The sequence below is a fragment of the Ornithodoros turicata genome, chromosome 5, assembly GCF_037126465.1.
Source record: "Ornithodoros turicata isolate Travis chromosome 5, ASM3712646v1, whole genome shotgun sequence".
In the NCBI taxonomy this organism is placed as follows: Eukaryota; Metazoa; Arthropoda; class Arachnida; order Ixodida; family Argasidae; genus Ornithodoros; species Ornithodoros turicata.
The window spans coordinates 71,221,324-71,241,008 of record NC_088205.1 but is presented as its reverse complement, the minus strand read 5'-3'; the positions used below and the strand labels follow the sequence as shown (position 1 = coordinate 71,241,008).

Sequence of the window (19,685 nt, the reverse complement as noted above, 5' to 3'; positions counted from 1 at the left end):
TGTCAGAGTTGTACAGTCGGATTAGTTAATAGCAGTAAATGTTAGGTGAGCGCACACAAACTTAAGGGATTCTAGAAATACATCATCCTATCGTGTGAATGCCCATGCCAAAGGAAGTTGTGGGGTTCTGGCCTCCTAGCAGTGTGTGTACTTTTGCTGTTGTTGTTGTTGACGCAAATAAACCTAAAATGTGCAGTGGTCATGAGCCAGCACACCGGGAAAGTGCAGAAAGATACACCTTCGAGAAACCAAGGTCCACAGGGGTGTTCCACATCCCTGCCCAACCTTCAAGGTCATTCTTCCAAACATGCATAATCTCATTCAAAATATACCAGCCCACCAACAAGGAAAGAAAGATACCCAATATGTGCTATTCAGCAGCTCTGTGTAACCCCTCGGGCACATGTGCACCAGAACACTCCAATCCAGAACAACACAAGTCGTGACATCTTCACAAATGTGTTTAATGATAACTTTGTGGCACGTATAGCCCAACGTAAAAGAATGGCACAATAATGGTGATAAGTTCATTTTTTGATTGTTTCAAACATAATCTGTACAGAGCTTCTAAGCGTGAACAAAAACACCATGCACAATACAAAAATGCCAGGCAGAGCGACACTAAACTCTAGAATGTGGTGCAGCGACACAATATCCTCATGAAAACGTCGATATCGATGGACTCCAATTGCAATTTGCCACATTACATGCATTGCAGATATTCACTGCTCATGCACGTTTCAACGCACAACTACCACCACTCCGGACACTCAACTACTGTGTGGTTCAGTTAACTATACATTTTTTCAAACTTTATCAAACACACAATGCTTGTCCTCCTGCTATAATCTAATCCCACAGTTGGAAGCAATGTGAAGGGGTAATGCTTTGATGCTTAGTAGTCATTAAAAATGCCAGAGCTCTTTGGAAGTTCTTGCAACTTCTGGACAAGTCCCCAAGCACTTTTTCCCCTGAATTCACCTAGGGACAGTTTCTTACAGCAGTGCTACTAAACTTCTTTTCTCTTTTTTTTTTCCAACACAGTGAAATAAAGGCGAAAGAAGGTCATATCCGTCCTGCTTCCGACCGTACATCCTCACACTGCAAACAGTGTGAATACTGATTCTTGTCTACCTCTGCAAAGCGCACTTGTATATTCGCAACAAGTTCTACACTACAAAAAGCAGACATCAAAACTACAAGACTGAACTTGGGGACCCAACATCGAAGCACCATAAATGCTGCAGACATAAGACATGCATAGCAATTAGCAGATTACCTGCAAAAAATGGCAGGAATTTAAAAGGCCACTAAACAGTCCATAGCATCTCAATATGCCTTCGTCATAAAATTTGCGGCACACGGCAACTCAGCTTCTGACAGAGGCACACGCTGCATTTTCCGAGGATTGCACAGCACCTTTTAGCACCATGAGACTTCAAAAAATATTTCTTCTGCTACAAAAAATTTGTGTCGTATCAAAATGCACTTTGCGTCTGCGTTCTTCCTCGAAGCAGCCGAACAAGTACTGCCGTCAAAAGACCCTCTTCTAGGGCACAACAAATATAACGGTCGTCGAAAGCCGCGCAGGTGTGGCAACACTGTGCACACGGCAAAGACGTTATGAAAAGGCAGTCTTTTGACAAGAATACTGTCCCGGGCATGCTGACTTAAGTATTATAGCAAGCGTAAGAAATAAAGGCACGTTGCAGCAACACCTGCATGATACACACTTGCGAATAAATCTGCAAAGAAGCTCAGCCTGCATATTGAACAAGAACGTAGGTAAAATATATCCTCTCTTCTGGCATACCTCATTAAAATTTGCACGGTAAATCTGAAGTATACGAGCAAAAAAGGTACACAAAGCAATGCGTAACAATGCTTTTACACGTTATTGCATTGGTTAAGGGTGTGGTAAAACGTGAGGCTGACAATGCATCTCTACAATGACGGTACTTAAATAAAAACCACGAATAATGGGTGATGTCATGTCTGACTGTGTTGGACACAATTTTTTTTTTTTTTTCCACTTCTCTATGCAAATGGTCTGTCTCTAAATGCAAACACAGAAACGTACGACGGATATAGGGTTTCAGAATACAAACACTCTGCATGCTGCATACTACTCCACCATATCCATGAACTGGCTTTGTTCACAGGAAATATGAAAGAAGGGGGTGGGAAGGGGCTATGTGAAGGGATGTAGAATGAACTGGATGATGCCCTGTACAATAGAGTATATGAAAAGCAGGAAGGATACCTAAGCATGCAAAGGCCACCACAAAGAAAGCTATGCAACTCCATTAGCGCTATTAAAAATGGTACGACCTGAACAGGAACTGGAGTCTAACCAGTGGAGGAGCCTTGATCTGAAGCACTGCCACTGCTTGGTGCACTGCCCACACCTCGGGGTTCCAGTGTAGTACGAATCAAAAACAAATAATTGCACACAGGTGTCAGTCGAAGAGTCGGGGGAGAAAATGCTTTGCTTTCCATCTAAGTGTTTTGTAGGGTTAAGGGTTAACAGGAGAGAGGACAGGCAGGCACCATGCACTTTACAACTTGCTCTACTTCATGGTCAGACTCCTTTTTATGTGAACACCACAGCATGTTGCAGCTGGACCTTAAGGTATACAACATAAGCACACGTCACACACATCTCACTACTACACAGCATGATTCCATTAGATTTGATTCCATTAGATGAACATTTACTTCTGTGAAGCAAGCTCCACATATATCATGAGCATGCCTTGAGCTCCTCAACAATCACCCTAAATATTGCCCCTATCTGCCTGCTTACCCATGAAATTAGGGAAACTACATTGCACATTTCTTTAACCACGCCCCCTTTTTTTCTCTCTCTTCTGTGACGTACCAGGCCAAAGAATGTCCACAAATTACATTAATTTTATCCTACAAACTCACATAGAAGTATATCACGATGTTTTCAACTTTGAAATCACAAACCTCAATACCAAACTACATTTTTTATCGTGTGTACCTGTTATGTGATGTAATCACGTAAACAGCAAACCAAATAATATAACTCACGCTGAGTTTGTCATCATGCACCAACCACAGCAACTTCAGCAAATACGAGACATCCGAGAAACACGTACAATCGCGAAAACACTACAGACCTACTGCCCCACCATGGAGTAAGAGTACACAAGACTTCGATTTTCAAACAAGACAAAAAAAAATAAAAAATTTGGTTCACAGGTTGAATTCACAAGTCAAAACACAAGGTTTTACCATGCACACGGTATCGGTAGATTGTGGCAAAGTCTCTGCCTCGAACTTGAGGCTTACCGTGTGCACTTCAAGCCATAGACCCACCTATGCTTGGACCGCAGAACTCTTGAATTCGCTCCGCCATTACTTGTCTCGAAGACGTTGACAGCATCATGTCTGACGCTCCAGCTGGCCATCTATAACCCAACCATCCCTTACTAAAACACAGTTCTTTAAACAAACGCCACAGTCTTGAGCCATTCCGTCACAAGCTGACATTTGAGAAACGCAGAGCATTATAGCGCATGGCATCGTAGTGACACGAAATTTGTAGACACAGAAGGGCGAGTGTTCTACATTTCAAGGGTGGCGGTTCTTCACGTGTCGGCTTCCTCGAGGGTCCAGTGTGTAATGTCGCGGAGCCACCCCCCCACCCCCATGAGGTGCGATGAGACTTACAAAATGTGCCTGGGCAGTGTCTCGAAGGAAGACAGTTTTTTTGCAGGCCTGCGGCAGCTACGACTGTGCCCCCCCACCAACCGGGTGTCCAAAGGGAGAGAGGTCACGAGACCGATGAAATTGGGTTATGCGGTGACCCCATTTGGGTGAGCACTTTGTCCAACCACTGCAAGGGACCGGAGAGGTGCACCTCGATCCAACACGGTGTCGAGGTGACGTCTTGCCGGTGGTACTCCGCGCCCCAACCCTTCACAAAACTCATGCGAATGGTGCACATCTTCGTGAGCTCGTAGACGGCTTCAAACCCGTGGTTCACTGCCTGCGTCAGCAGTTGCGCAAATTCCTGAAACAGCAAGTTGCGTAGCTGGTCAAAATTAGAATACACCTTTACCTCGACGTGTAACGTAAACAATTAATGTAATTAACAAAAAAATAATAACACGACAAACGACATTCAAGCCTCGCCAAGCAGTTCGAGTACATCGAGCGAGTACTTCTATTCTTGCGATCCTCGGCATGACTCTGACACTTTTGCATTGCACAAATGTGCCTGATATATTTTTTGTTTGTTTGTAAGAAAGAAAAACAAGAGGAGAAACCACTTTCAACCACTTTGTTGTGCACAAAGTAATGCATAGCATACAGGAGGGTTGCACACGGTCAAAAAAAAAAAAAGAGCCTAAAATGATGCTAAACTACACTACAGTGATCAAAGGTGACCAGTCAAAGACACCATTACTCTTCCACACATACAAATGAACTTCTAATAATTAAAATTTATCTTAATTCAAACAAAAATCTGATGCCACTTGGAGATTGAAGTAATGTGTGTCAACTGTAACTGTGTCCATGTATCAGACAAAGACAGACACACAATTCGGCAAGCTGCGCTGTCCGTATTAGCCTCTATGTTAATTGGTACTGACAACCGTCATGGGCAAACACTGTTACAGTGAAATCCCATTAATTCGAACTGACGCCTGGGTCCCGGCAAAGCTATGTCTGTTTCAATTGGGGGAAAACACCCGGTAATTTGAATGCGTGGACATGATACTGTCGAGCTGTCGCACTTCAATATTCAATATGTGAAGCTTGAGCGTGTACCAAGGTCTGCTTTCGGCCAGCCTTGGTATCACACTGTGCCAGACATCATTGTTGGTATCGGGACGGACATCAACATTCTGGAACGGGTTACTATGGCTGGCGCTTTGTTGTAAAGAGCACAGCCAGCTTCTATCGTCATCACTGGTTGGCTCAGCCGACAATCCAATCTCTCAATAAATAATCATGTAGTACATAATAAATTAATCAAAACCAATAGGGGCGTGTGAATCCAAATATTTGGAGTTGAATCGAATGGGGGGGAAAATGCCGAATACCCAATAGAATATCCATGCAAAGTGTACAATATGTGCCTTGTGGACTAAATGTTTGCAATCCGTAGCCCATGGCTTTAGTGTAAGTTTTCTGGCGTTAACTGTCACAAGAGACACGCGCAATTCTTCTGTGGGAAGCCCCTGCTCTTCAATTTTACATGATAATGTTTCCTGCTATGCAGGTGTTACTTACTGGGGTAATTATACTGATTTCAAACTTTGATGTCAGGCAGTGGCATGTTACACATATGAGGCTGTAACTGTTCTGAACATCCACAGGTCACTTGTAAAACAAACAAATTGGTGTTCTGTCTCAGCTTTGCCATGAACGTCCTTTAGCTTCTTTGCTAAAGTGTGTATGGCTCACTTGGGGAAGTTGCGTTGCTGAAATTTTGAGCGCAAGTGACGTCTTTTAAAACACTCTTTTTGTTCCTGGGCTGCAGGTGTTATGTAAGAGTTAACTTTTTAAAGGCAACCTCCCAAACATCCAATCAAAATCCCCCGCCGGCACTGCACACGTGCACGCCGAAGTGCACGTGGAAGGGACGCTGCCTCTACCGCAGACAAAGTAGGGTTCTTATGGTAAAACCCGTTTTTACCCCCCCCCCCCCCCCCCCCCGATTTGCATCATCATCACTTCGGGTAAAACCCGAAAAAACCTGAATTCAGCCACCTACACAGGCACTAGAGAATGCTACTCAGTAAGCATTGGACACTCAGCACAGCTGTTACGCATCTCATGTTCATCTAAAATGCGAGAAGTGCTTCTTTCTTTTTTTTTTTTCACCCGCAAATCTGCTTTTCCACTCGATATCGCCCGATTTGACCCTGTTTTTTACGGCTCCTGGAATAATACCTGATTTGTACCCCTCTCCCCCCCAATTTTCAAAAAACATAAAACCGAAAACACAGGGCCCTAAGTACATATGCACAATTAACTTAGACTAACGTTATCTTAAGCTAAACAACAACAACAGTCTACCTGTGGTGGTCCTGCAGCGCTGGTAACTTCGTAAAGCAGGCTTCACCTCATGCAGGGAAGCATCAGGTGGTGCCTACTTTCAGGGTGGTGCCGTTCATATTCGGGGAATAGTCGAATATATTCCGAAAACCGAATATTGGGTATTCAATTCTGTGAATCGAACACTTCGAGTGATTGATGTTCAATTCGAGTTAGAGAACTCGAATATTCGCTCCCCTAAAAATCAATAATTTGCTACTAATGCAACATCTAGCTCGACTGTCCCACTTCTATGTTTCTTCCACTGTGTAGCAGAAAGTTCCCCGAAGCCAAGCTGGAGCCGTCACGGGTAATCACAAGTTGAGGGCGACTACTTTTTCACTGTGCCACAGCTTTGACCATGTGTGACAGTGGATTTTTCAACAAAATACACTGCTCCCATTCGGATTTCACAGGAAGATTGTACAGAATTTCTAGTTAGAAGTATACATACCTGGTTATTGAATATTTTCAAGCTGCATCCAGGCGGAATTTTACACACAGTAGTCGGGTGAAATTGGTGCGAGTGGTTGCAGTTCCTACTCTGCACGAAGATGGCACTGTCGCTGAGGCACTCGGCGTACACCTCACCACCTACGTAGTACAGATGAACTCCTGCAGATGTAAAAAAGCGGGTGAGTTATAGTATTAAAGAACCAATCAGACAATTTATATGTGCTACATGTACCTTCGACCAGTTTTTACCGAAAAAATGGAACCCCAGAAAGGGACAGAGGAGGGACGAGGGACTTGTCGTCCCTCCTCTGTGTAGGTTTTCTTTTGCGTATAGTGTAGTGTAGTGTAGTGTAGTGTAGTTTCTTTTGCGTACAACCATGCTCTACAGTGTCGCAAATCCCGGTTGTCACGCTGTAAACGGTGCTGGTGTACACAGGCAGGAAGATTTGCAATTTTCGTAGTATTTCACGTTTTTTTGTGGAAAATGAAACCATTACGCTTTAATGAATATTTTTTGTTCCAAGGTCTCATGGAATACTTCAAATCGCAAGACACGTAAGTTTCATAGTCGTCGCAGGAAAAATAGGCGAAGTATGCGCTTTTTTCAAAATTCGCTCTACAATCGAGCGTAAAACACGCAATGAAGAGGTCGGAAGAGACGTCTGAAACCAATGCACTTTCATAGAACGAGCTTTCCTGTATAGCATATAAAAAAATCTCGAGGGTGTTTTTCCGTATACAGTAAAGGCTCGTTAACTCGAATCCCGCGGGGATGCAAAAAAAGTTCGAATTAAACTAAGTTTGAACTAACGAAAGACGAAGAAACAGACATGTGCAGCCACGAGTGCACGATGAACAGTCAAAAAATTTATTCGTGAAATAAATCAGTTAGAGTTTTGCCTTTGCGCTCAGTCCTGTCATGTTCATCTGAAGCACAAGACCCCTTTTCCTTTTTAATTTTCACCCAAAAATCTGCTTTCCCACCCAATTTTATAGCTCCCGAAATATAAGCCAATTTTATGTTACAGTGATGCTGCACGTAACCATTGAGCTCTGTGATTCCTCCAATCCTAGTTACCTAATGTGCATGAGAATATGGGTACACGCACTTTTGTCCTTTCCCCCCCGATTATGAAAGTTAACACCGAGGCAGTATGGAGATGCTCACCCTTCCCGATGTGTCTCCGTGTGTTCTCAATGGTAGAGTTTCGGTTCACGTTGGACAACAAGCCCAGGCAAAAACGATTGCTGTTGTTTGACGGGTCTGTGAAACCATCGATGACAATGCTGTGGCTCTGGGCGTGGAATATTTCACCCACTCGCGAGTTGAGCTCGTAGTACGCTATGGTACACCAGTACTGGGGTTCCTGGTATGTCACCGGGGAGACATCTGTGGAAGAAGGCATTCAGTACTGCTTCAGTACTACCAGAAACTATGTAAAGCGAATGTCAAGGGCTCACCTAAGGGAAGGTTGGACGTGTCCATTGTCTGGTCCTGTCCCTCTGTTGCAGACTGACTGTCATCATGCGGACTGTACGCTGGCGGTGGGGTCTCGGCTGAAAGAGGAATGTGAGTTTCTTTGTTATGTTTCTCTCCTTTCTGGCATACTCCAGTAGAGATGACCTTCACACTAAAAAGTGCTGGTTTTCCTACAAGCCTCTACAGGACAGCTAATTTCTGTCACATTTCCTTTGACATATAGAAATTATCCGACTTCAAGAACACAAGCTACAGCAGCTGTTTCAGATATTTCAGACACTGCTAACAAATACTCTTCTTTGGGGTCCATTCTGCTACAAGCTACACAGTATATTTAGAGCCTGAAGTTTTAGGGTTTTACCCGATTCTTCCCCGAATTTGCACCCCGAATTGAAGGTTGCCTCTTAAGGGTGAAACCCGATTTTTACCTGGCAAACTGCCCTCACTGGGATGTCTATAGGAATGCATTAATTTACTTGTTTGGCAGAAAAATTCAGTTACATAATCATTTGTACCAAACCACTACAGTTAGTTGAGTAACTGAGCCCGATTTCACCCCGAATTTAGCCTACTGGAAGTTTTTTCACCCGAATTCACATGAATTTAGTGCACATGTTTGTTTACCCGATTTTTACCCCCGAAGTTAGAAAAAAAATTACCGGAAAACTTCAGGCTCTAAGTATATTGTCACATTTGAAAGCCAGACTGCAAAATCATTGTTGCAACGAGAACGTAAACATGGAATGAAACATCGGCACAGCTTAAGGAAATTATCGCTATCTCAAATATTTTTCCACTCATTTTTACCAGCTCATCTCTCATTCCGAAGTTATTTTCCCACACATGATCACCCCAACAAAGCTAAACGCTTCAATTGGAACACTAATTTGTTCTCAAAATCGTTCTTTCGTAACACTGCCATCAATTGGAATACTTCCCCACAAACCTTACACTTATCGACAAAAAACATACCTTCTGCAAGCAAATCCACACTCTTATACCACGATCACCACTAACATCAATGTACATATAGAGCCTGAAGTTTTCGGGAAATATTTTTTCCTACATTCGGGGGGTAAAAATCGGGTAAATAAACATGTGCACTAAATTCGAGCAAATTCGGGTTAAAAAACGTCCAGTACGCTAAATTTGGGGAGAAATCGGGCTCAGTTATTCAAACTAATTGTAGCAGTTTGGTACAAACGGTGATGTAACTGCATTTTTCTACCAAACAAGTGAGTTAGTGCATTCCTACAGACATCCCAGTGAGGGCAATTTTCCGGGTAAAAATCGGGTTTCACCCTAAAGAAGGCAACCTTCAATTCGGGGTGCAAATTCGGGGAAGAATCGGGTAAAATCCTAAAACTTCAGGCTCTACGTATATAGAGTTGTTTTTTTTATTATGTTTATACTTTTCTTCTGTACGCATTCATGTTTTTGTATTCTTTATTGTAACACTGTGTACACTGCTCTACCACACTTTAGTATTGTATAAATCTGTGTATAGCAAACATTCCTTTCTTAATTACCACTCTATTCCCACCCCGATGTAATGTCCATTAGTACCCTTGGTGTACTATGAAATAAATAAATAAACAAAATACTGTATCTACTTGCTCAATTTGTGCCCCCCTAGTTTGGCACGAAAAATGCCAACAAAAGAAAGAAAGAAATTGCATTATCCTGCACACCCGCAGTTTAACGAGCGGTTGTCTGATCCAGTGACTCGTTTCTGCTTACCACATGTAGTACCCACTTCACAACCAATGGAACGCCATTAGTGCTACCAAAGTGACTGTCATGCTCCTGTTTTGTTCGTGCCCTGCGTTTTGATGATTTCCCACTGACGATAGACGATACTCACACTTGAACTACAAAACAGGTGTCGAAAGAAATGCTAGAAAACGCGCCACAAACTTGCGACACGGGCAAAGTTGGCAAACACGGCATATACTTCCGAACGTCGGTGTTCCCAGTGGCACTGTGGTCGATTTTGCCGGTAAGATAAGCTTTACAGGGTCAAGTATATTTAGAGCTTGAAGTTTTAGCGTTTTACCCGATTCTTCCCCGAATTGAAGGTTGCCACTTTAGGGTGAAACCCGATTTTTACCAGGAAAATTGCCCTCTCTGGGATGTCTGTAGGAATGCACCATCTTACTTGTTTGGCAGAAAAATGTAGTTGCACCACCGTTTGTACCAAACCGCTACATTTAGTTTGAATAACTGAGCCCGATTTCTCCCCGATTTTAGCGTAATGGAAGTTTTTTCACCCGAATTCGCATAAATTTAGTGCACACGTTTATTTACCCGATTTTTACCCCCCGAATTTAGAAAAAATATTTCCCAAAAACTTCAGGCTCTAATATATTTTAGATCTTGACTGTCGCCTGGTAGGCACAGTAGGCTCGTACTTCTTTCAAGCTTGTAAACGGCAGTGGTAACGTCAATACCAGCTCTACAAGAAGCCCACGATTGGTGTGCGAAAATTTGGAAGTATCGCACTGTTAAAAAATCGTTCCACCAATAGCCCCGCACTATCTGCGCACCCCAAACTTTTCAAAAACCTTTCTTTTTAGAAAAAGTGCATATAGTATATAGCAAATATATTATAGCAATATAGTATATAGCAAGAAGTATATACAGGGTGATCCAGAAAACGTGTCATTGAATTATAATAAAAAACTACACCACCTAGAGTCATGCGGTCAATGGCATTTGTTCTTACTGGGTTTTTGCCACCTCCTCATGTGAATGTCGTGTAACGTAAGTTTAATAATGTAAATTTTTGCGAGCTTAAGTCGGAAATTTGCCTAGTAAAGGTAACTTTTTTACCCCACCAATGTGAAGAGCGTGTCTAATTTAGTCAAATTAATGATAATTGACAGGGATATTCAGGAGCTATCCCATCGGAAAAAATAGCCGAACATCATGCTCTACGGAGGTCGCACAGAATAGCGCACGATGAATTTTTCAGCGCAATCTTTGTCAGTCCGACGAAAGGAGGTTGGAAACCCAGCCCTCCCAAACATCGCAGAAAGAGATAAAACAGGCACGGCTTATCACGTCCGACTTTCGCTGGGATAATGCTTTCCCTCTCCCAATTTTAGGAACTGTTACTTTTTCTACTATCACTCTGTGGGCTGGCTTCGGAACCTCCTTTCGTCGCACTGAGAGCGATTGCGCTCAAAAGGTCATTGCGCGCTATGGTCCGGTGCTCCGAAAAGCATGCTATTCGGCTATTTTTTCCGATGGGATAGCTCGTGAATATCACTGTAAATTATCATGAATTTGAGTGAATTCGGCACGCTCTTCATATTGGTGGGGTAAAAAAGTGACCTTTACTTGTCAAATTTCCGAGTTGAGTTCGACAATATTTACATAATTAAACTTGGAGTACATGACATTCACATTAGGAGGTGGCAAAAACCTAATAAGAACAAATGCTCTTAACCGCATAATTCTAGGTGGCGTAGTTTTTTTATTATAATTCAATGACACATTTTCTGGGACACCCTGTATAGGGGCCCTGTGTTGTTTTTACTCCCCCGATTTGCATCATCACCGCTTAAATAAAAAACCCCAAAAAATGAAAATTGACTTGGCGAAGTGCCAATTTAGCCACCAATACAGGCATTGGTGAATGCTGCAGTTTTTTTTTTTTTTCACACAAAAGATCTACTTTTCCACTCGATATCACCCGATTTTACCCTGTTTTACGGTTCCTGAATGGAAACCCCATTCCCCCCCTCCCCATTTTCAAAACACATAAAACCCAAAAACACAGGGTCCTAAGTAAATATGGTAACCATACCAACGTTAAGGCTTACCAGGTAACCCAAAGGGACTGTTGGGTGCTGAGCTACTGAGACTGGGGCCTGGTGAAGGCACACCACCTCCACCTGTCTGGCCCCCGACAGATGGGGGTCCACCCCCTGTTCCCGATCCAGCTGGAGGGCTTGTGAACCCCTGTGGCGAGAAGCTCACATTGTGAGGCATAGAGGGCTCCGAAATCTGCTGGAACGGCGGAGGGGGTATCATGGGATGGCCTCCCGGTGGGTACTCGCTGTGCCGGGGCACCAGTACCGGAGGTAGTACTGAAAAATAAAAAATTGAATTGTGTTGCGTTACCGATAGAATGGTACTAGAGAAGTGATACCCATAGAAGCTGTAAACATTCGAAGTGCCACTACAAATGTAAAGAAAATTGGAAAGAATCCCCAAAACTCCATAGATTCTGATTCCCCAAGAGTTGTCGTCTGTCTCCTAGCGAAGCCACGAGTGCTCTCCGCTCTTCACTCAACGTTGGAAGTCCGCCAGCAGCTGTGGCGAGGAGACGGAAACCGACCTTCGGGAGCAATGTTGCCAGACGAATCGCGGATTGCGCGTCCTATGATGGCATACTCTCCCTCAAGACTAGAAATTTCACGATACTTAGCGAAACTTATTTTGGGAAAGTACGGTGCGAGACATGTGGATTGCAATGGCATGAAAACTAGGGTAAGATTCTGAAGACGCAGGATTTAGCTTAAATCATGGACGACGCAACAATGGATTCCTGTTCCTTTTGTATCGCTGTCTTTCATTTTCCACGACAAGAAATTTCTGCACTTCGGCGCACCTTAAACAAATATGGAAGGCCAGACAATGTACTTTCCTATATCTTGTGGCTGCATCTTACCTGGGCTTTCAACCCGTTTGTAATGGTAGGGGTTGATGCACACTTCTTTCTGCTTTGCAGAAAATGGATATTCGCAGCATTCCAGCGGTTTCAGCTCGTGGTGGCTCTGGAGATCTGGCCACCTCCATACCCGACAGTAAATGACGTGAGGGAGGCCCTTGCGATGAGATACCTGAACAATTTGTTAAAAGCAACACCTTTAGATAGGCCTGTTTATCGGTGTATCGAATATGTAAGGGATCCTAAAATTGCAAGGATCAAGTAAAAATTTGACTCGTTTTGCTCAAATTTGCAAATTTGCTCGCAAAGCTGCCCTGCCAACTTCTTGTCACTTCAAAGGCATCAGCAAAAGATAAAAATGTTACTGCTTTCCTTCAGGTAGCAACAAGTAGCATTGTGTCGGAAAATGTGATAACTCTAAAGAAGAAGTGCTCCGACAAACAGGACAATGGCATCCTTGCAAAATTACGAGAGACCAGACTATGTCAACTTAGGTACGTGAATTTCGTGGAGGACATTGCTGTTATAGTAATCCTATCTGCGAGTCTGCTCAGTTTAAGAGCTTAGCTAAGCTTTAGGGGCTTTGCAGAAGCGCAGCATGCACAAAAGTAGGAATACATTCAGGATATTACAGTAGTGACGTCAGGGAGACGTATTTTTCTTGGTGTGCTATATGTATGTGTAGAGGGGGACTTCTCTGGAACTTTGTGGCAATAGGTATTGCAGATAACCGAGCGCAATCGAAACCCTTTCAATGCAGAGCAAGGTGAAGCATTTCTGTGTGTTTCCACTTTCTGTCCATAACTAGACCCTGATGTTTTAGGGTTAAACCCGATTTTTCCCCAAATTTGCACCCCGAATTGAGGTTCACCTATCTAGGGTTAAACCCGATTTCTACCTGCAAAACTGCACCTAGGCTAGGCACCTCAAGGCATCGATATACTAGTTTCTCACAAAATATGCGACTGCCCCTTACTTCTGGCACTCTGGATAAACGGTACAGTGAACGTTTATTCTACAATAATGCCTGATTTCTCCCCGAGCTCAGTCTGATGGTAATTTTTCGGCCCAAATTTGCATGAATTTTCGACATCAATTTAATGACCCGATTTCTACCCCCCGAATTTGGAAAAATACAAACCCCAAAAACTTCAGGGTCTATCCATAACCAATGCGCTGAAGTTATGATGTTTTAATTTTCGATGTCCAGTCTCACTGGAAGATGGGTGGCCCTAAACGTACTGCGGGCATGTGACATACCTGGAGTCGTCCGTCCAGGGAGCGCGGTATCGTGACGCACTTGGAAGGCTGTCCCGGGGAAGACAGTGCCCTTTCGAGGTCTTCCACAGCTCCTTTGCGTTTCTTCAGCTTCTTCACCAGCGAGTCCACTGCTTTCTCGGCCCACTTCTCTTCTTCATCCCCTTGCTTCCAGCCGAGCAATTTCTTGACCGCAGGGCTCGTGAAGGAGAAGAGGCTGTTCAACGTCGACATGGCGTCTTCCAGTTTTTCAAACGCGCCTCCACTGCCCCCACCATTCCCATTGCCACTTCCATACCCGCCGTTTACCATGCTCTGCAAAAGTAGGTATTCTTCGATTAACGAATGCTTTCTCTGGAACAGAAGGTCAAGAAGTCTTACTAGCACCAAAAACTTTCCTCCAGACGATAGTAAAATTATTGTTTGGAGATACTAACGCTGCTACGGGTTTGCTCAACGCCTCTCATCTTAGACCCCACCCCACCGATTCAATTAATAAAGCCTGGATACGTAGACTAAATCTAGCGAATAACACCCGCAAGTTTTTTTTTGTCACTCTGATGAAGTATTAGGTCATGTGGCATGCTTCTGTAAACAGATAAAAATATACAGTTACACACAGTGTTTACATGCAAACTACGTACAATACAAGCCAAAAGATTAATCCCGTAAATCCTTTTTCCCTAGAAACCATGACTCACACACGCATAGCAACAAACATATCCATCCATGCATTACTTAGTAATTAGTCTACGAAGTGATGGAGCCCAATAATGAAAATTCATTGAAGCATGTTGTGCGGCACGCTGGTAAGACTTCAGTATAGAAAGCTGTGCACAACCAAAAAAAGCATGTGACATGGATTGTGAAAAAAAAACGCTGTCCCACAAGTATATAAAAGAAAAAATACGTTTTTACCGGTGGGGTATACCCCCACTGTGAGCTCAACCCTTGCAATTACTTTGCCTGCGACTATAAATAGCCGGAATTACCATCGGAAACGAGGAGAGTATGTCACGTATTTGTGATTGTGAACTTTCACTGAAGCGAAACGATGACGAAAGCGTACTCCGTCGGTTGTTCTCAGCTGAGACACCCACTCGTGAAATTCCCAGGGCGAAACACAGTACTTCCCGCACATTAAGCAGTGAGTCATGCCCATCGTGCGCAATCAATAACACCTCGTTTTTATGTTTCCTGGATCACAGTCATGAGCTGCCCGCGTGGGGTTCTGAACGCGAACAGCTGACGAAACAGTTGTCGTCGCTGCTGTAATGCGTTATGTGAGTAGTAAAATCGTAAAACCATACTTAGGTATTTGAAACATCGCACGAGTGACTTCAAGGGACACAGACCCAAGGACTTTATGCAAAGTGCTCTTGACCCTCAAACATCTTTTTTTTCTTTCTATGTTTTAAAGCAAAATAAAGGGATCACGCGACTAAATAAACACAAGTGTGCATCGGTCGTTACAATGCTGTAAGCCTACTTCCCAAGACAAAAACACAGAAATAAATCGATTACCTGGATGCGTACCCATGGACGGAAGTCGTTTCACGATACTGCAGATTCGTAAAGATTTGCAAAATCCAGCACAATTGAACAACGTACTAATAATTGCATACCCAAGTTATTTGACTTCCAGCATATCAACAAAGTGGCGTCAAATGTGCTGCCATTAGCTGCGATATTCTTCCGCAGCCAGCTGAATCACACGCATGAACTTCATGATTAAAGAGGCATACCTTGCCACTGTCAAGCGTAATCCGCACAAGATAATGAGTAAACTTCGGTAGTTATAAACAATACTTACGCCATCAGCAATGGGTTAGGCGAAACTGCTAGACTACTTTTTTGCACGGAATGACAGATACCAGTGAACCTGAGTGGAGCAGTGCGTCCTTCAGTTGGGGAGTTGGCGACAGCAAGTCTGCGGGATCATATCCTTTCACAATGTATGGATTTGCGCATTGCAAAACACAAACATGATGCCAATGTCCTCCTATCAGTTTTCTCTGCGCTGTAGTTTCATCGACATTCATCCCATGCAATAAAAGATAGTTATCACAGCGCGCTATTTAACCCGCTATGCACCGTCGCCCACACAGTTGTTTCTTAAAACGGATTTCCCGTATTCGCATTTGGCAGAAACTACTCACACAGCAAATCATAGCGAACAACAATAAGTAAAAATAATGATTACTGGTCAGAATTAGGAATCTATAGCATTTCGCGCCAAAAGTTAACCAGACAGTGCAGTCACCTCTATTGCTCTTTCAACTGTAATGTCCAAGCATGCCTCAAAAACGCTCTTGTGTACATCCAATAAACAGCAAAGCATTGATCTATTCATTGTATTATTATGGTATTACTTTATCCAAAACCACGATTTCAAATACTCCTTGCTGTTCGTTTCTTCTCTTGCATGGTTTTTTATCACGCAAGCCTTTTAGGCTGCCCATAGCGTACGGTTTCGAATCACCTGCACAAGTAAACATGGGGATATTCACAATCTCTGATAATCGGTTTTACAAGTGGTCGTCACAAATTACGCGAGATACCGCCTCTTGCCTGCCCGCCCTCCCACGCGTAATTTGCGAAACATGCGTCTGTGGTTCCACTTGGTTCCACACACCAACGGATGCCGATTTCAGACGAAATACTTCACTGGTGGACAACCTTACGCCTTTGTGTACATCAAAATGCTTACCTGCGTTTCCATAGACGTCATATTCGAGGTCGCGACGCCGTGAAGGCGAGAAAAACCCTTCGCAGCAGCACCGTGCAACGTCGCTACGTCCGCCGCCACGTAGAAATGAAGCCCTTTTGTTCTTCGAGGCGATCGACAGAAGGGCTCGGCAGCAGAGCGTTTTCGACCTTCATGGAGCTTTCAAAACGCGGGGAGCGGCGGGGGTTTTCGTGTGGTACTTTTTATTTATTTTTGCTTCCCCCGTTATTTTTCTGGGAAGCAACGAAAACCGATGAGATGGGTACCCGCGAGGAGGAAAGGATGGCGGCTTTGTGCCTCTAATGTGTAAACTGTACGCAGGGGAGAAGGAAACGAAGAGTTCGAAGTGCTCGGCATTGTGTGTGTTTAGGGATGTGAAGAGATGCATGTGAGATATATTGTTTGTGTTTGTGAGCGCACTGCTTTTTTTTTTTTTTTTTTTGTATCAACTGTGAAGAGACGTGGGGACGTGCCGGGAGCATTGGCATACCGGGGAATGCCCGGCAGTGCAGCGGCATCACAGGTCGCGCCGTCGCGGAGGTTTCTCCATAGGATTATCACTAGAGCGCGGACAAAAATGCACTGAAAACTTCCGAAATACGCAAGCATGTATGCACCAAAAATCTTCAAAATATGCAGGAAAAACTGTGAATGTATGCAAGATATGGCCGACTTCGTTCAGCAAACAACAAAAAGAAAAGACCTCGAACATTTGCGATTCTGGCCGAGGTTCTCGCGAAAGATGACCCCAAAAAACTTCCGGAAACCAGCAAAACCTTAATTAAAAATAAGAAGAAAGCTCTCGCACCCGGTCACGTGGAAATACATGGCAAAATATGCACTATGCGTACATTTTCATGCGGTATAACGTGCAAAATATGCATTTATATGCACCATGGAATCATTCTATTCGGTGGTCCCAAACCACGACCAAAAGTGTTTTTTCATCGTCTAGATACGAAACCATATCGAAAAAGAAAAAACGTGTATTTGCATGAAAGTCCGCGCTCTAGTTATCGGGGAGAAAATTTTGCGATTGCACCATCACCACCAGCTCGCGTGGCTCAGTGGTTTGCGTCGAGACTGGGAGGTATGCGGGTTGGAATCCTGGTGCCGGCTGTGCTGTCTGGGGTTCTTCTCGGGTTTTCCACGGACGCTGTCAGACGTATGTCGGCACAGTTTCCCCTAGAAGTCGGCCCCATTCCCCCAGAGCCTTAGTCGTAACGTTGCCCACCTCTGTGAGGCCGACAACAACGAGCTCTTTCAGTAGGACCACCACCTTGGACCAGTGAAAGGTCTTTTCCTGCTCGCGGTAAAAAGAAAACATACATAAAAAAATACATACATAATACAATACATAAAACATTGGCATAAAAACTGTTCATGCAGGCTTGCGCAAAGGTGTATGCCGCAGGTTTACCCTTGACATTCTTGCCCAGCACTGCTGCAAGACAATTCAACTTACACACAAAAAGAAAAAAAAAGAAGACCATGCAATGATAGCCAGGGGACGTGGGTTTCACTTTCAACCCCCAACTCCTACATTTGCTACTGCATTTAGGAAGCGGATAAGAGGGTGAATCCCCTACCCCACCCCCTACCCCACCCCCACCCATGTATAAAATTACCATATCACCCGTCGTATTTTTTTAGCTACGTCTTCTGCTTCTGGAGTGAAGGCTTGGAATGAAATTTCAGAGAAACTGTACCGTTCGCAACTGAATCACTTCCGCGAAATCTTTGCAGAAAACGCACTGTCTGGGAACCTTTAAACTTGGTGTGCTTCCGGGGAATGAAAACTTACCGGAAGAGATTTCTGAGCAAGCCCGTATCCCGTAAATATCAAAAGGCTTCCGAGTGCAGGTTTCTCCTAACGATTCGCCGAAGTGTGCCGACGAACTTACCGCGTCTAAGTAACCAGTATAGAATGTCGTGGCATATATAATGGCATAGGCGTTAAAAATGCCGTCAATTCTGCTACAGCAGTACCAAAGAGATCTTCACAGAGATGGGAGCCTATAGGCATGATATGCACCAAGAAATACGATGGAACGCAACTGAACTTCGAACGAGAGGCAGACATGTACAAAATGCCACTATACAAAGACGTATTTGAAGTATAAATACTTGGAAAGGAAAGTAGTTAGAGTAGTAGCAAATACTTCAGAAAGTGTTTAAGATATCTAGAACATTGGTCACGAAACTGGCTACCGTTATTATTTTCTTTTTAAAAACTGAAACATTGACATTATTGGCTCATTATAGGGACTTGCATTTCACAATGTTCGTCAGTCAGCTTTTCTCTCTTTCTTTGAAAAGTAATCGAGTTACTAACAACGACTAACTAACACTAAGTTGTTGTCCTTCTCCACAATGCAATGAAGAGAAGAAAAAGACCGTGGAAGAGCAATGGTGCCTTATTGTGAAACTGAACATATGCTTGGAAAACGAACAGCGAAAAGCAATTAACGTATTTAGTAGAAAATACTAAAAACAAATATTTGAAATTGAGTACAAAAATAGAGAATAAAAAAAGCGATGCCTTCTAATAAGGCATCGCGTTTTTTTTTTTCCTCTCGTCAGACTTGTACATATATCTTGAGCACCGTACTCAAAATACTGTACCTTAAATGCTTTTGTAAGCATTTTAGTATCTTACTCAGTACTTTTCCGGATATGTATTTGTACTCTATTTCAAATATTTGTTTCAGTATTGTCCTCTAAATACGTCAATTGCTTTTCGTTGTTCGTTTTTCAAGCATATGTTCAATTTCACAATGAGGTACCCTTGCTCTTCCATGGTCTTTTTCTTCGTTTCAATGCATTGTGGAGGAGGACAACAGCTCGGTTGCAAACAATCGAATATAAAGATCGAAATGTGGCTCGCGTTGTGTTTGTCAGTTTGTGCAGGGATTTCCCCCCAGCACCCCCCTCACACAAGGATATTATGACCCCCTCCCCCTTAAAAAAAACTGCCAGAAATGTTCAAGAAGCTCGAAAAGCCATCGGAT

General features: G+C 43.4%; 1 protein-coding gene across 5 annotated transcripts; it reads right to left on the bottom strand.

The window, feature by feature from the left end:
- Positions 1-443: 443 nt before the first annotated feature.
- Positions 444-16,786, bottom strand: LOC135394705 (protein mothers against dpp-like). 5 transcript variants are annotated; one of them, XM_064625569.1, is made up of 8 exons: positions 16,657-16,786; positions 13,950-14,261; positions 12,690-12,861; positions 11,839-12,105; positions 7,993-8,088; positions 7,700-7,921; positions 6,530-6,690; positions 444-4,042 (listed from the first exon to the last, which is right to left on the bottom strand). In XM_064625569.1, exons 1-8 carry the CDS (start codon positions 16,675-16,677, stop codon positions 3,803-3,805), a joined length of 1,491 nt encoding a protein of 496 aa, XP_064481639.1. In that variant the 5' UTR covers positions 16,678-16,786; the 3' UTR covers positions 444-3,802. The 5 variants fall into 5 exon arrangements, with proteins under 5 accessions (XP_064481639.1, XP_064481642.1, XP_064481641.1 ...); XM_064625572.1 differs by lacking the exon at positions 16,657-16,786 and adding an exon at positions 15,760-15,874; XM_064625571.1 differs by lacking the exon at positions 16,657-16,786 and adding an exon at positions 15,471-15,667.
- Positions 16,787-19,685: the final 2,899 nt, after the last annotated feature.

Coding starts and splice junctions, on each gene's coding strand:
- LOC135394705 (XM_064625569.1), bottom strand. CDS start 16,677: ATGACGTCTATGGAAACGCAG. Junction 14,262..16,656: donor TGACGTCTATGGAAACGCAG/GTAAGCATTTTG, acceptor CTACTTTTGCAG/AGCATGGTAAACGGCGGGTA. Junction 12,106..12,689: donor CAAACGGGTTGAAAGCCCAG/GTAAGATGCAGC, acceptor TTTATTTTTCAG/TACTACCTCCGGTACTGGTG.